The sequence below is a fragment of the Lithobates pipiens genome, unplaced genomic scaffold (assembly GCF_037356315.1).
Source record: "Lithobates pipiens isolate NorthernLeopardFrog02 unplaced genomic scaffold, aLitPip1_a1.2 Scaffold_1, whole genome shotgun sequence".
NCBI lineage: Eukaryota > Metazoa > Chordata > Amphibia > Anura > Ranidae > Lithobates > Lithobates pipiens.
The window spans coordinates 246165629-246183696 of NW_027507685.1; the positions used below are offsets into that span (position 1 = coordinate 246165629).

An 18068-nucleotide genomic window follows, 5' to 3' on the forward strand; every position below is an offset into this window, starting at 1 on the left:
TGGGCATCATGGGAAATGTAGTTCCAAAACATCTGGGGTGCCAAGATTCGCCATCACTGGTCTATGGGAATGTTTGACCATTCTTCCAGAAGCACATTTGTGAGGTCAGGCACTGATGTTGGGCGAGAAGGCCTGGTTCGTAGTCTCCGCCCTAATTTATCCCAAAGGTCGGGTTGAGGTCAGGACTCTGTGCAGGCCAATCAAGTTCCGCCACCCCAAACTCACTCATCCATGTCTTTATGGACCTTGCTTTGTGCACTGGTCCAAATCATTTGGCAGAGGGGGGATTATGTTGCAGGTTTGTTTTCCAGGGGTTGGGCTTGGCCTCTTAGTTCTCATGAAGGGGACTCTTAAGGCATCAGCATACCAAGACATTTTGGACAGTTTCATACTCCCAAATATGTGGGAACAGTTTGGGGACGGCCCCTTCCTGTTCCAACATGACTGTGCACCAGGGCACAAAGCAAGATCCATAAAGACATGGATGAGTGAGTTTGGGGTGGAGAAACTTGGCTGGCCTTCACAGAGTCCTGACCTCAACCCAATGGAACACCTTTTAGATGAATTAGATGAATTGGAGTGAAGACTGCGAACCAGGCCTTCTCGGCCAACATCAGGCACTGCAAAATGCACTTCTGGAAGAATGGCCAAACATTCCCATAGACACACTCCTAAACCTTGTGGACGGCCTTCCCAGAGGAGTTGAAGCTGTTATAGCTGCAAAGGGTGGGCCAACTCAATATTGAACCCTACGGACTAAGACTGGGATGTCATTAAAGTTCATGTGCGTGTAAAGGCAGGCGTCCCAATACTTTTGACAAGTGTGTGTGTGTGTGTGTGTGTGTGTGTGTGTGTGTGTGTGTGTGTGTGTGTGTGTGTGTGTGTGTGTGTGTGTGTGTGTGTGTGTGTGTGTATTTAGTACTTAGACTAATACAAATTGTAAGGTTATCAATTATGGCAATCCGATCGTTCAGAACGTGATGACGTTATTTCATTACGACGGGACTACGTTCAGGCTAGTAGCCAATAGCTTTGATCTGAGCATGCGTGGCACTTTTTACGATCGGAATTCTCTACACACAATCGGACAAATGTTGTCGGAAAATTATAGCCCAACTCTAAAACTTTGTTGGTCTGATATTCCGATGTAAACAGTCCGATGGAGCTCAGCCCACACACGGTCGGATTATCCGACAACACGGTCCAATCGGACATTTTCTATCGGAATGTCTGACCGTGTGTACAAGGGCTAAGACTGGGATGTGTGTGTAAAGGCAGGTGTCTCGATACTTTTGGTAATCTAGTGTATGTATAATCATCATGGGACTTTACTAAGAAATGCCATACAGTAGTAAGATGAATAAAACCATAGATTTTATTACATAGGTACAGAATATATTTACAAATACATTTTTTAAAGAAGCTTAAGATATATATTCAATTAGATTGTTTCTGTCATATATGGATTCACCAACATTTCTAATATGTCAACAATAGCACAATAAATGAAAATGACTGGACTATATAGAGATTGGTTTGTGCAAAAGTTATAGCATCTACAAAATAGAATTTTTATTATTATTTAAATTTTTACTAGCAATGGCGGCGATCTGTGATTTTTATCGATGCTGCGACATTATGGCGGACACATCGGACACCTTTGACACGTTTTTGGGACCATTGTCATTTATACAACAATCAATGCTATAAAAATACACTGATTACTGTAAAATGTCACTGGCAGGGAAGGGGATAACACAAGGAGGCGATCAAGGGGTTAACTGTGTTCTCTGTTTGTGTTTTTAACTGTAGGGGGAGGGGACTGACTAGAGGAAGTGACGGATCGTGGTTCCCGTCACGCCTCACAGAACAGGGATTTGTGTGTTTACACACACACTCGTCCCTGTTCTGCCTCTCGTGCCTGTGATCGCTCATGGCCGGCGGTCATCGCAACCTTCGGCCACGAGCATCGGCACCCCCGCTGTGCTATCCCGATCCTGCGAGCCGACATATAGCTACGGCGGCTCACGGGATCGCACCGACCTGCTTCAGTAAAATTACGGCAGCTGGTTGGCAAGCGGTTAAAGTTTATTGCAGATTAACTTAGATGGGGCTTAGGGAAGCTGTGAGATACTTCAGAAGACCAAACAGAAATGTGAGGACACCCTTCCCTTTGCAGCTATTTCTTAAACCAGTCCTTTTTAGCAGTAGGACATAAAGTAGACAGCAATGGCACACCACTGGCAATGCTCCAGGCCAGGCAAGCTTGAAACTTACTGCACCAGGGGTTAACAGCAGGGTAGGTCCCTAGGATCTCTCTCTGAGGTCTGTACTCAGTGTCCCTGGAACTCCCTCTAGACTCAGGCAGACCGTCTCCTCAGACTGGATCCTCAGTGAAACTCCTCTTTCAGCTCTCAAAGAATTAACAGCAGGCTGGGACCTCAATGAGACAGGCAGGATCTTCAGCTGGACTGCCAGGAAGGGCAGCAGCCCTTCCGGCTGGAAACCTCTCCTGCCCTCTAAGCCCTTGTACACACGGTCGGACATTCTGACAACCAAATCCAGGCATGTACTGGCCATCGGGACTACCGGGAGTTTCCCGGTGGGCCAATGGCTCAGTGGGCCACTTTGATGTAAGGGGGCTGGTGATGGGACACTCTGATGTAAGGGGGTGCTCATGGGACACTCTGATGTAAGGGGGTGCTCATGGGACACTCTGAGGTAAGGGGGTGCTGATGGGACACTGAGGTAAGGGGGTGCTGATGGGACACTCTGATGCAGGGGGCTGCTGATGGGACACTCTGATGTAAGGGGGTGCTGATGGGACACTCTGATGTAAGGGGATGCTGTTGGGACACTCTGATGCAAGGGGGCTGGTAATGGGACACTCTGATGTAAGGGGGCTGATAATGGGACACTCTGATGTAAGTGGGTGCTGATGGGACACTCAAAATTTAGGTGGGCCGGTCTGGATGAAGTCCAGGGCCAAATTTCTGTCCCAGTCCAGCCCTGACCAAATCCGTTGGATTTTGTCCGAAACTGTTGCATACACACGGTCGGACAAAGTTGTCGGAAAATCCGATTGTACATAACGTGATGACGTTATTTCGTTACGATGGGACTACGTTCAGGCTAGTAGCCAATAGCTTTGGTCTAGGAATTTGATCTGAGCATGCGTGGCACTTTGTCCATCGGAGTAGGCTACACATGATCGGAGTATGTCCGATCAGAGCATTTTGTCGGAAAATTTTACCGGCAAGTTGGAAAAGTTGGTTCGTCGGATATTCCGACGGAAACAGTCCGATGAAGACCACACACAGTCGGAATATCCGACAAAACGGTCCGATAGGAAACATTCCGTCGGAATCTCCGACCGTGTGTACAAGGGCTTGGGTTCCCTAACTACCATCTGGGTACACCTCCCCATGGATTGGCTGAAGCTGCATAAATATTCAGGTTGCTCCTTTGACTCTCTTACCCACTACGTTCTGGAAGCTTCCAGAAGACGAGGGAGCAATCAAACCTGCAGCCTCCAGAGCCAAGAGCACCCAAAAGCAATCACCTTCACCAATCAGCTACAGAACTAAATTTGCCTAACCAAAACTAGCAGCCTATCTGGGATGGTGCTATATTTATAATGTCATAAACATATAAAAAAAAAGTTATATACTTTCTTATTACAGCAATTATATAATTATGTAGCATTGTAAAGGAACATAGCAGTGAGCTCGCCCAAAGGATCCTTTTAGCAGTTCTATTTTTTTTTCTGTAAAAAATAAAGCCCTAAAAGCGGATTGGAAGGCAAGATTCTACAAGCTGCTATTTGAGCAAATTTCGCAGATTTGGATATTTTAGTATGCCTGTAGAGGCTAATTATAAAAAATAAATCAAAATAGTTGTTTTTCTTTTCTTTTTTTTTTTTTTTTGATAATCCGCTGCTGTATTTTCCTGAAATTTAAGGAATAGACATTTTGCAAAAGTGAAAAGTAAAACGATCGCCGTAAATATTAGGACAATCGTGAAAGCCATGGAACTACTGTAGAATTTGCAAAAGAAAAGGACAGAAATGACAACCCATTTATTGATCTTGGTTTAGCTCTTATTTTTAGATGGTGATAGACTTTGAAGGATGGGCAACGTTTTACAAAACGCAATACACTACAGTGTTATATCTGTGCCAATCCCGTGGTCATAGGCAGGGGCGGGCTGACAACTCATGGGGCCCCCGGGCAATAGGAGATTATAGGGCCCCCCCCGGGCAATAGGAGAAGATTATGAGGCCCCCAGGCAATAGATTATGGGGCCACACAGTATACACGCACAGACACACAACATACACACACAGTATACACACACAGACACATAACATACACACACAGTCAGGGCAGGACTTACCATTGGGCTTGACTGGGCTCAAGCCCATGGGCCCCACCCAATAGGGGCCACTGCCAAGATGCCCGACTCGGCTCCGCTCACAGTTATGCCCAGTCCCGCCCTATGATGGACATAACACAGGGATGGGCCTGACTGTGAGCCGAGCCAAGTACACTGGACTACTCTCGGCTCCGCTCGGGACTGCGAGAGGGCCCGAGAGCCGCTAAGATACACAGGACTCTGTATCTTGGCAGTGCCATTTTTAAACTTCAAGACTGCAATGACAAGCCTGCAAATGACACTGACAAGGCTGCAATGACACTGGGCAAGGCTGCAGATGGACACTGATAAGGCTGTATTGATGGGAATTTAAATGTAAGTTTTTCCTTAAACTTCCCTCCTAAACTTGGGGTGCGTGTTATATGCCAGCACGTGTTATACGCCGATAAATACGGTAATGTCTAGAAGGTAGGGCCCGAAAGTGACTCAAGGCCAGGGGCCCCCACCACCCTAAGTCCTGCCCTGCACACAGTATACACACACATGCACACAACATACACACACAGTGTACACACACAGACACACAACATACACACAACATACACACACAGTATATACACACAGAATACACATACACACACACTGAAAAATTTCCAACATGCCCGATCTCTCAAATTCGATGGCCACATGAAAATCGGCCATTGCTGTAGCCCACTAATGTTGCGAAAAATTTAATGAAAATTCTTAGTTAAGATTTTCGTAAGAAACTTCTTTCGGAATTCGATCCATGTATGGCCTACTTAAATCCAGCAATTCGAGTTTGAATCTCAGTTGGACCGTCTTTGGAGACTCAATGGTTGTCTATTGCTGCCAACTAGAAGGTGATGGATCTCATGAAGACTAAAGAGACTAAAGACTAAAGAGAGATTGAGGGATCCGAGTTGGTCAAGGTCTAGGAAGAAGCAGCAAAGTCCAGAGAACCTAAGGATTCTTAGTTAAGATTTTCATAAGAAACTTCTTTCGGAATTCGACCCATGTATGGCCTACTTAAATCCAGCAATTCGAGTTCAAATCTCAGTTGGACCTTCTTTGGAGACTCTATTGCTGCCAACTAGGAGGTGATGGATCTCATGAAGACTAAAGAGAGATTGAGGGATCCGAGTTGGTCAAGGTCTAGGAAGAAGCAGCAAAGTCCAGAGAACCTAAGGATTAAGTCGACCAGCTCTGGTGACTTTCTTGGATGGGAATCGTTAGTCTCTCTCCGCCATGTGGCCTGGAGATGATCGTTTGCTGGCACTAGCTGAACAGTCATAAGCGTGTATCTTAATGGTGTTTTGTCCATGATGAGGAAACCATTCTGGCTGGGCATAGTGTGACTCTGGGATGTGTGGTGCCCATCTATTGCTGTTGACAGGTGTTTGTGAAGCTCATGCAGAATACTGCTGAAAGATCTTTTTTCTGCTTTTTGTGTAGCCACCCCCCCCCCCCCCCAAGCCCCAACCACCATGTTACAGCTGAGAGAAAATTTAACCCAAGACGCCAGCATTGCAATATAACTATGCTAACCACTAAGGGACCCTAAAGCCTACTGATGCTTGAATATTGTTGCATTGCTTGCTAAAAAATCAGGTATCATATGTCAAGTTTCAGCTGCCCAGAGCTGTGTGGTGAAATTCAGTGTCCAGTGACTTATATCTGCTCATCTCCCCGAGGAGTCGGGAAGATAATGAGTTTAGGTATCTCACCAATTCTTCATTCATTGCAGATGATTTTCTTCCTCTGGTTTTCTGGTCACGGATCATTGAGCCTGATAGAGAAGGATTTACAGTGTAAGGCCAAGGAATTAGGAAGGTCTCGGTGGTAAGCCGGCCTCATACGACTCCTGGAGGCCTCAGCATAAACTTATGATTTGCGCACAAGGTTTACGGCACCTTTGAGCATTGTCCTTTAAGTCCTGGCTGCTGATTTGATGGCTGTCATCTGCAATATTTACATTTCACTCCACCGCTCCTTTGACATTGATTATGCTCATTTTTTTTGTTCCCTTTCAAATAATGATATAATATTTTATTAAAATGGAACTCTAGAAAGCAGATTGGTATGCAGCAGAAATGATATACAAGGGGAATGTGTTACCTGCCAATATACACTCACCGGCCACTTTATTAGGTACACCTTGCCAGTCCCGGGTTGGACCCTCTTTTGCCTTATTTCTTCGTGGCATACATTCAACAAGGTGTTGAAAACATTTCTCAGAGATTTTGGTCCATAGTGACATGATAACATCACACAGTTGCTGCAGATTTGTCAGCTGCACATCCATGATGCCAATCTCCTGTTCCACTACATCCCAAAGGTGCTCTATTGGATTGAGATCTGGTGAGTGTGGAGGCCATTGAATTGAGATCTGGTGAGTGTGGAGGCCATTGGATTGAGATCTGGTGAGTGTGGAGGCCATTGGATTGAGATCCGGTGAGTGTGGAGGCCAATGGATTGTGATCTGGTGAGTGTGGAGGCCATTGGAGTAGAGTGACCTCATTGTCTGGTGGTGAGATGATCAGAGCTTTGTGATATGGTGCATTATCCTGCTGGAAGGAGCCATCAGAATATGGGGACACTGTAGTCATAAAGGGATGGACATGGTCAGCAACAATACTCAGGTAGGCCGTGGGGTTTAAACAATGCTCAATTGGTACTAAGGGGCCCAAAGTGTGCCGAGAAAATATCCCCCACACCATTACACCACCAGCCTGATCCGGTGATACAAGGCAGGATGTATCCATGCTTTCATGTTGTTGACAACAAATTCTGACCCGACCATCTGAATGTCGCAGCTGAAATCGAGACTCATCAGACCAGGCAACTTTTTTTCAATCTTCTATTGTCCAATTTTGGTGATCCTGCGTGAGTTGTATCCTCAGTTTCCTGTTTTTAGCTTATAGGAGTGGTGCCCAGTGTGGTATTCTGCTGTGGTATTCTGCTGCTGTAGCCCATCTGCTTCAATGTTTGTGTATTCAGAGATGGTATTCTGCATACCTTTGTTGTAAAGAGTGGTTATTTGAGTTATTGTTGCCTTTCTATCATCTAGAACCAGTCTGCCTATTCTCTTCTGATCTCTGACATAAACAAGGCATTTTCCTCCACACAACTGCCGCTCACTGGATATTCTTTCTCTTTTTTTGGACCATTCTCTGTAAACCAGAGAGATGGTTGTGTGTGAAAATCCCAGTAGATCAGCAGTGCTTTAAATACTCAGACCCGCCCATTTGGCACCGACAACCATGCCATGTTCAAAGTCACTTAACCGCTTCCCGACCAGCCACTGCAGCTTTACTGTGGCAAGTTGGCTCCCCTTTGCAAAACGACATTACCTTACGTCGCTTTGGCTTTTGGCAACTAGGGGCATGCGTGTGCCGCTGGAGCCGATGAGAGTGCCTGGCGGGCGCAATTACCGCAGGGCACCCGTGAACGCTCGTGACAGAGCGAGAACCAGGATCTGTGTGTTCTCTTAGGAGCGAAGAGACTGATCGTGTGTTCATACTGATTAAAAACAGCGATCTGTCATCTCTCCTAGCCAGTCCCACCCCCCCCACCTACCAGTGCCCACAGTGCCACCTACCAGTGCCTACAGTGCCACCCATCAATGCCCACCAGTGCTGCCAATCAGTGCCCATCAGTGTCTCATAATCAGTGCCACAGATCATTGCTGCCTATCAGTGTCACCTACCAGTGCCTATCAATGACACCAATCAGTGATCAGTGCCTAACAGTGCCCTTCAGTGCCACCCATCAGTGCCACCTATCAGTGCCGCCTCATCTGTGCTTTTCAGCTCCACCTATCAGTGCCCTTTAGTGCTGCATTATCAGTGCCTATCAGTGCCCATCAGTGTCGACTATTGGTGCCCATCAGTGTCTCATAATCAGTGCCACAGATCAGTGCTGCCTATCAGTGTCACCTACCAGTGCCTATCAATGCAACCAAGCAGTGATCAGTGCCCATCAGTGCCACCTGTCAGTGTCCTTCAGTGCCACCTATCAGTGCCACCTATCAGTGCCACCTCATCTGTATTTTTCAGTGCCAATTATCAGTGCCCATCAGTGCCGCCTACCAGTGCCACCAATCAGTGATCAGGGCCCATCAGTGCCACCTATCAGTGACCTTCAGGGACTCCCATCAGTGCCACCCACCAGTGCCACCTATCAGTGCTGCCTCATCTGTTCTTTTCCAGCCCTTTAGTGCTGCCTTATCAGTGTCACCTATCAGTGCCAATCAGTACCAACTATCAGTGCCCATCACTCACAGTACATGTTGGCATTCATGGTTCCCTCAATGAATTGTAGCTCCTCAGTGCCGGCGGGGCCAGGCCTAAAGCTATGTAAGGGGCCCAACATTTCTCATGGCTGCCCTGCCCATCAGTGCCGCATATCAGTGCCATCAGTGCAGCCTCATCAGCGCACAACAGTGAAGGAGAAAATCTACCCGTTTTCAAAACTTTATAACAAACTATGAAACTGTTTTTTTTTTTTTTTTTCAAAATTGTCTGCCTTTTTTGTTTTATTTAGCAAAAAATAAAAAATGAAACAGCAGCAAAAATATACCAGAAAAAGAAAGATCTATATGTGTGAAAAAAAAAAAATGATAAAAATGTCATTTGGGTAAACTGTAGCATGACCGCGCAATTGTCATTCAAAGAGTAACAGCGCTGAAAGCTGAAAATGGGTCTGGGCAGGAAGGGGGTTTAAGTGCCCGGTAAGCAAGTGGTTAATATCACTTTAAGAGAATACATTAGGGTCCCCCAGGCCACCAGAACCAATGTCCCCATCGGAAGATCTCCCCTCTATCACTCCGCGTTCCTGTGCGATTCACATGCAGTTTAGTGCGGTGCGACCGGAGCCCGTTCATTTTAAATGCACCGGGCAGCAGCAAAAGTAGTGCATGCGCTACTTTAAAAAAAAAAAAACGCAGGGCAACCGGATCACATGATACTCCTGTACCGTGTGATCCAGTGGGGGCAAACGTATCTGCTTTTGTGAGCTGTGTTTGGCGTGTCCTTTGCCTTTTAACATTGACGCCCGCTGCGGTACGTTTTGAACGCAGTGCTGCGAAACGCGCGCCGAGCGCTGGTTTCCCCCCGCACCGCGTTCTGGTGCGAATGGGCCCTTAGTTCTATTTTAACATACCCAGCTGTGTTGCAAACTAGAATAGACCTATGTACAAAAATTGTAAATCATATCTACAAAAAGAAAAAAAAAGAAACAGTAGAGAAAAAAAAGGAGAACAAAAAAAGGAGAGAAAAAAAAAAAGGATACAAAAAAAAAAAAAAGGAATGTGTTCGCCTAATAATCCTTTATTTGTACAAAACACATTACGATACCATTGTTACCTAGTAGACTATTGTAAACGATCATTGGCATTGACGGGGAGCTGTAGTGGAAATTAATTAGATGGGTTTTGTAGGGATACAGAAATAATGGTTGTTTTTTTTATATAAGTTTTGTTGGAAGTGCGTCTTAGATTTTGCGCTCAAGGTTAAACAAAAAAAAAAAAAAGTAATAAAAATTTAATAAAATTAAATAAATAAAACTCTTTCTCTCTTTCTGAAAGAGATATTGTTACATTGGACGATGAGATGATCATATTTGTAAAGAGTATCCTTGACGCGTTTTTGTGCCGTTATGCTTTACATGGCATTAAATGAATGTGCCTGTGCTCTAGAATCCTCCTAGGGGCACTTCATACATTCGTTTTCAGCACCGCAGAATTAGAGAAAATGCCACTTAATCACTTGTGACGGAAACTTTCACCAAGAAGCAACCTGTAATCAGTCAAAACATACATAAAAAATAAATAGCCCATTCAATGATAAAAAAAAAGGAAAGAAAGCAGCTTCTGCCATAAAATTCACCTTCAATCCAGAGATTTCCTCCACAGTTTTTTTTTTTGTCACTAGATACCCTCAGTCTTACGGCCAGTATCATTTATCACACTTCCTCTAAGCCTAGGCCATCCCGGACGCACCCCCAACATGCGACTGGACAGTGAAAGGAGAAGCAGCACAGCGATGAGTTCATCTCATTAACACTAGACATGGGCGCCGTCAAAAAATTTGTTTCGTTTTGTTCTGTTACGTTTCGTATTAAAAAAAAAAAAAATTGTATTTCATAATTCGTGTCCGAATTTTCGTTAAACTTTTCATTAAAATAACGAAAGTTCATTATGGTGAATTTATCATTATGACTGGTTCCCACCATCTCTGTGCTGTGATGACTTCCTGGGGTTTTAACTTTTAGGTTTGTTAACTTTTCGTAACAATTACCAATTTTCGTTATGAACTTGGATCCGAAATTCGTAAACGAAATTTCGTATCTCATACAGATTTCGTATGCATAAAAATTCCGATTCGTACGACTGTACGAATTTCCAAAAATTTGTACGAATTTTAGTTTCATACGAAACTAATCGCACATGTCTAATTAACACTCTGCCATGGAATATGTAACTCGCAGGCACTGCTACTAGAGTGATTTCCACCAGTTTCAAGGTCCCATGCAGTGCTTCTGCCCTGCTGCATCCTGGACGCACCCCCAACATGTGACTGGACAGTGAAGGGAGAAGCAGCACAGCAATGAGTTCATCTCATTAGCATTCTGCCGTGGAATACGTAACTCACAGGCACTGCTACTAGAGTGATCTCCACCAACTTCAAGTTCCCATGCTGTGCTGCTGCCCTGCTGCATCCCAGACAAACCCCCAACATGTGACTGGACAGGGAAGGGAGAAGCAGCACAGCGATGAGTTTGTTTCATTAACATTCTGCCGTGGAATATGTAACTCACAGGCACTGCTCCTTGAGTGATCTCCACCAACTTCAAGGTCCCCATGCTGTGCTACTGCCCTGCTGCATCCTGGATAAACCCCCAACATGTGACTGGACAGGGAAGGGAGAAGCAGCACAGCGATGAGTTCATTTCATTTACACTCTGCCGTGGAATATGTAACTCACAGGCACTGCTACTAGAGTGATCTCCACCATCTTTAAGATCCCATGCTGTGCTTCTGCCCTGCTGCATCCCGGACGCACCCCCAACATGTGACTGGACAGTGAAGGGAGAAGCAGCACAGCGATGAGTTCATCTCATTAATACTCGGCTTTCCCCTCCTATCAGCATGCTTCTCGTCAGAACATTAACTGATTGGCTCTTTATGTTGCTTCTTTCTTTCATATACCAACCCTGCTGTACAGGCAGATAATGGGTCAAATGTAGGTGCACTGCTTCTATTTCTTAAATAAAATTGAAGATAAATTCCAGCTTGTACGAGTGCGAGTATTCATGTGCCATACCTGTGGAATGTGTAACTCACAGGCACTGCTACTGGAGTGATCTCCACCAGCTTCAAGGTCCCATGATGTGCTGCTGCCCTGCTGCATTGTGAACACAAGAGGTCGCTTGCTCGGCACAGGCGCCAGAGAACACTTTTTTTTTTTTTTGCTGCATTTGTTGTTTGCATTGCAACAGTTTATTGAATTTTTCACAGTACCAATAGAAAAAGGAAAAAGGGTCACATGTAGTTAGCAAAGTCATAAGCGCACATAATAACATTGGAGCTCAGACTGGAAAAACCCAGAAGGTGAGCAACAAAGAAAAGAAAAAAAGAAACAGTGCTGGCTGAAAAAGCCCCCATCAATTGCAGCCTCACTGTACCATCAATTGCCGCCACTGCACCATCAACCGCCGCCACTGTGCCATCAAATACAGCCACTGTGCCATCAAATGCAGCCACTGTATATTAAACGCAGCCACTGTGCCATCAAACGCAGCCACTGTGCCATCAAATGCAGCCACTGTGCCATCAAACGCAGCCACTGTGCCATCAAACGCAGCCACTGTGCCATCAAACGCAGCCACTGTGCCATCAAACGCAGCCACTGTGCCCATCAATTACCGCCACTGTGCCCATCAATTACCGCCACTGTGCCCATCAATTACCGTCACTGTGCCCATCAATTACCGCCACTGTGCCCATCAATTACCGTCACTGTGCCCATCAATTACCGCCACTGTGCCCATCAATTTCCACCACCGTGCCCATCAAATGCTCCCACTGTGCCATATCAAATTTTGCCAGTGTGCCCCCTGCCTGCTGTCTGTACTTTCCCTGTCTCGGTGGCGGTGGGATAGCTCCATTATGTCTTCTCGCGTCCTCTGCTATGATTGGGCGCCTGTCGTTTCAGCCAATCAGGTGATGGTTAACAGATCCGAGCACCTGATTTGCAGGGAGGCGGTTAGTGTTCTGAAAGCGAATTTTCATTTGCTTTTCTAACATAGCTTAGTGACCTGCGAGCGCCCAGCTGCTTCAAAAACACCCCCCGCAGCTGTAATTCAGGCACCCGGTGCTCGAAAAGGGTCCAGGTGCCTGAATAGGGGGTGGCAGCAGCAGCCATAGATAGATAGATGGTGCTAGAGGGGGTGGCAGGAGAGAGGGGACAACGCCCATGTGCCCTTAATGCACGGGCCACCACTGCTGGGCAGGAAGGGGTGGGGAATTAAAAAATTCCCTTCCGTACTCCTCACCTGGAACCGGTTCTCATATTCAACATAATTAGGATAGATATGCCCAGACTCAAATGTTGATGTCCCGTAGCATGCGGGTAACCCAGATACTTGCAGCCCCATTTATCCCTAGCTTACTGTGGCAGGGGAAGGGGGAGAGAGGAAAGAAGGAAGGAAAAGAAAAAAAAGGGGGGTGGGGTGAGGGGAAGGACATGAATAGGTAAGGGAGAGAGGGTGAGGACATCACCAGATGCCCTCTCCATTGTCTAGAAGTCAAAACAGTAAGGGGTACCACACCATCAGTGTAACACAGTGGTGACCCTCAGGGTCAAAGTTTATATATCCCTATGGTAAGTCACTTTGAGTCTTGTGTAAGCTCCTTGTATAGTTGAGAGCTTTTAAATGTTGTCCATGGACACTTTGTATTTTTTCAATGAATACAATATATTATCTGCTTGGAGGGTGCTGATGTCACAATCTCTAGCTCGTCCTATCAGGGAACACTATGCATTTATTTAAAAAAAATTAAAAGTGTTCTTTGAATTGTGCCCATGCCAAGCGGGAGACTTCCTGTTACATAGTAGGGGAGGTTGAAAAAAGACACAAGTCCATCAAGTCCAACCTATGTGTGTGATTATATGTCAGTATTACATTGTATATCCCTGTATGTTGCGGTCGTTCAGGTGCTTATCTATCCAATCGAACAAAGTGCCACGCATGTTCAGATCAAATTACGAGACCAAAGCTATTGGCTACTAGCCTCAACATAGTCCCGTCGTAACGAACGAACGTCAGCACGTTCCGAACGATCGGATTTTCCGATAACTTTGTCCGACCGTGTGTATGCAACACCAGTTTAGGACAAAATCCGTCTGAAAAAATCTGACGGATTTTGTGGTCGGAATGTCCGATCGTGTGTACAAGGGCATTAAAGGGAATGTTAAAGAAACAGGATGAAACAAATGAGAATGGAAACGTGAGGCATATATGTAAATTTTAGTTTTTTGAATTTGTGTTGTGTATACCTGCCTGGAGGTCAGCTTTAACCAGTTCCCAACCAGCGCACGCCGATGTACGTCGGCAGAATGGCACGGGCAGGCATATTGGCGTACAGGTACGTCCAATCTTCAATGCCGCCCTGCCAGCGCGAGCGCGCTGCCGGCGGCACGCTCGCGTGCCGGTCGGGACCCCCGTGAGTCTGGTCGCGGGTCCCGCGGACTTGATCGCCGCGGGCATACCCTCGATCGTCTCACGGGACGGCTGAATGGAGGAAATGCTGTGTAAACAGCATTTCTCCATTCTGCCTAGTAACTAGTGATGCTGATCTCTGCTCCATGTGATAGGAGCAGAGATCAGTGTTCACTAAATGAAAGCCCAACCCCCCACAGTTAGTAACACACCCCTAGGAACACTTAACCCCTACACTGCCACCCACTGGTTAACCCCTTCACTGCCAGTGTCATTTACATAGGAATCACTGCATTTATTTAGCAGTGATTACTGTATAAATGACAATGGTCCCAAAAATGTGTCAAAAATGTCTGATGTGTCCGCCACAATGTCACAGTCACAATAAAAATCGCTGACCTTTACTAGAAAAAAAATAAAATAATAAAAAATTATTAATAAAAATGCCATAAAACTATCCCCTATCCCCTACGCTATAACTTTTGCGCAAACCAATCAATAATCGCTTATTGCGATTTTTTTTTACCAAAAATATGTAGAAGAATACGTATCAGCCTAAACTGAGGGATTTTTTTTTATATATATTTTTGGGGGATATTTATTATAACAAAAAGTAAAAAATAATGTGTTTTTTTCAAAATTGTCGCTCTATTTTTGTTTATAGCGCAAAAAATAAAAACCGCAAAAGTGATCAAATACCACCAAAAGAAAGCTATATTTGTGGGGAAAAAATGACGTCAATTTTGTTTGGGAGCCACGTCGCACGACCGCGCAATTGTCAGTTAAAGCGACGCAGTGCCGAATCGCAAAAAGTGGTCTGGTCTTTGACCAGCAAAATGGTCCGGTCTGTAAGTGGTTAATATACATTTCCCTAAACCTGAGGATATACTTGCATCTTTAGCAGAGATTCTCTGGTTCAGATGACCATACTGTAATATCCACAATTCCAAGCTTACCCATAATCCCTTGCGGTCTCTCTCTCTCTTCAATAGGGCGGCTTGAAAAACAACAAGCATGAGTGTACGCTGTCCTCGCAAGAGTACGTCCACGAACTTCGCTCTGGAATCACAGATGACAAACTCCTCAACTGCCTCGAGTCTCTGCGGGTTTCCTTAACCAGCAACCCAGTGAGGTAAGTCAGTTTTCAGTCTTCATTAGAAGCTTCCAGGGTGGGGCAAGAGCATTCGTGAGTCACATGATGACAATTTTCTAACAAATGCCATGTTTATTTTTAATTTTTTTTGACCACCTTACACTTCTGCTATGAATGTTCCTGGACTGGAGAATTGTGCAATTCTCTGCAAACTGATATCTTTATGTGCAGACTATTGCTGGTCATACATGTGGAACTTTCCAGTCAATTCCAACCACTTTCCATCCAGAAAAACAAAACAAAAAACATTTTGGTCAGTCGACGCTCTGGTTGAGATACACTGGCCTAAGAGTTGAAGGACAAAACCATAGTGCATGGCGGGGGAACATGAGAATCCATCACTTTAGGAAGTGTCAAATACTGATCAGAGATTAACTGAGGCTGCAGTACTAGAATGAAGGAAAGGTAGGCAACACAGGCCACAAGAGAGGTATAAAGAGAGAGTATAAACACTCTTCTATTGCATGGACCTTTGTTTTGGAGTTTTTTTAATCCCAAAAGGTCACTTTGAACCCTGCTACACTCCAACTGTACGCTACCCCCGCAGGAGACGCTGGATGTAAAGGGTCCTTTGCTTTCTCCCTTAGCCCTAGCCAGAACCTCACTTCTGCTGACACCACACCCCGGCTGTTACACAAAAAGGGCACACACAGATTATGGTAAAGTAAACAAGTGGTATTGGCAAAATTAAAATGGTAGTCAATGAAGCAATTTAAACCCTTTTGGTCCAAATTGGATATAGATTCTGCTGGCTTAGTTGGGGCCCTTTACATTGGCATGCAAAACAGGGTGATGTTACTTTTAAGTATGGTGCCAAAGGTGAAGTTCACTTTAAGATGGGAGGTCAGCAGGGAAATTCACTTTAATATATAATGTTAAAGAGAAAGCTCCATAAAGCAGGGTTTAAATTAGTCGGTAGGGGGTGCTCCTTTAAGTTAGCTAAGCAAAGGTAAATGCTGAAGCAAAGGGTCGTTTAAACAGGAGGTGAAATGTTAATCCACTTCAGTAATCTGGTCTCAGAGGCAGTTCTACTGTAGAAGAGGGAGACCTCTTGCAGTAATAGATGAGATGTATTTAGCTCAAATCAAAGGCCGTGTCCTACTGAGACTATGGCCCATGTAGGCCTGTGGGACAACAAAAGCTAATTGTGTTGAATAGCAATGAAGTGTGGGTCGGAGACCCTCTCACCCAAGTCCCTTGCAGCAGTCCAGAAATAATGCAGTTTGTCATGCGGTGGGGTGCCCTTTTAAATGGGGAAGTGATTTTGGTGGCCTTGCCACACACTTCTCACAGTGGTTCCAGATGCTGCAGGAGTCTTCTCTGAATGATCTCCTCCACTCAGCACAGCAGTCAGCTCTGTGGGATAATGTTTCGACCTGACCTGGACCAGGCAGCACAGCCCAGTACACAGTCTCAATCATACTCCTTCCTGTTGGCACGTCTCTTCCCAACAGACCCGATCCTTGCTTTTTAAAAGTCCCCCCCTTGGCTGGAGGTTGTGGGCTTTGTATTTTGTGACTTCAGCTTGCTGTATAAAAAAAGTCCTGCTTCCACACTACATTTCCCAGCATGCTCTAAGAACTTGTATTAGGCTATGGTGAGGCAAAGTGCTGATTGCCGCCACCTTGTGGGCAAACAGAGTTCTCCATCTCAGTAACTATGCACAGTGTCACACAATCTAAAAGAATACGGGTTTTAGTGGAGATCTTTATTGTATTCTCTGTAATGGTTTTCTTTGGAAAGTATGTGAAAGTAATTTGAAACATATGAATTTTGCCTCACATGCCACGTATCTTTATTTATTTTTTTCTAGTATAATATAGCGTGGTAACCTTGAAAACATACGCACTTCTATCTGTTATTCCATCTGCAGTCATATAGCTTTCATTAGTGGATCATATGCCATATTCTCCTTCCAATGTGATTTTATTTGTGATTGGAGAAGGAAAGACACTCAGAAAACATTAACTGTATGACAGAAGGTTTTCTGCTATTTTTTTGTTGTTGTTATTTTTAGTTTTAATGTGCTTTTCAGGGTTTAGTCTATTTATGGCATAGATGACTCGTGGTAATATTGTCTTTTAAGTTATGCATACTCCCTGTTGGTTAGAAGATAATTCTATCCAAGTGATGTGTCTCTATTTGGAGAGAGAATTTAACAAAGCAAGCTGATTTTTTTTTTTTTTTAGATCCTCCACATCAACTTGGTCAAATCAGGGTTGATTTACTAAAACCAGAGAGTACAAAATCTGGTGCAGCTGTACATACAAACCAATCAGATTCCAGGTTTTATTTTCAAAGCTTAATTGAACAAGCTGACGTTAGAAGCTGATTGGCTACCATGCACAGCTGCACCAGATTGTGTACTTTTCAGTTAAAAGCCCCTTTCACACGAACAATCCGTTCAGGCCCGCCTGTCAGTTTTTCAGGCGGACCTGAACGGATGCTCCATAGAGGTCTATGGCGCGTCGGATGTCAGCGGTGACATGTCCGCTGAAATCCGAACCGCTCCGATCCGAAAAAGTGTGACGGAGGAAAAAGCAATTTTTCCAACCGTGATCAGATCGGGTGATGACGGACACTGCGGTCCGTCGTCATACGATCTCCCATAGGGGAGAGCGGCGCTGTGACAGGTCTGTCCCTACGCAGTGTGCAGAGACCGACCTGTCATCTTCCTGCTCAGCGGAGATCGCTCTGGCGATCCCCGCTGAGCAAACGGATATCCACGGGGCGGATCATCACTGATCCGCCCCGTGTGAGAGGACCCTTAGTAAATCAACCCCATCATGTCTTTATGGAG

At 45.1% G+C, this 18068-nt stretch overlaps 1 protein-coding gene across 3 annotated transcripts in view; it reads left to right on the forward strand.

The window, feature by feature from the left end:
* The window catches only part of DIAPH2 (diaphanous related formin 2), a 1637420-nt gene that overhangs the window by 340628 nt on the left and 1278724 nt on the right, over positions 1-18068 (forward strand). For all 3 annotated transcript variants that reach the window (XM_077484914.1, XM_077484903.1, XM_077484922.1), the window contains one exon: positions 15108-15247. In XM_077484914.1, the coding sequence (XP_077341040.1) occupies positions 15108-15247 (140 nt within the window). The remainder of the gene's footprint in view (positions 1-15107; positions 15248-18068) is intronic.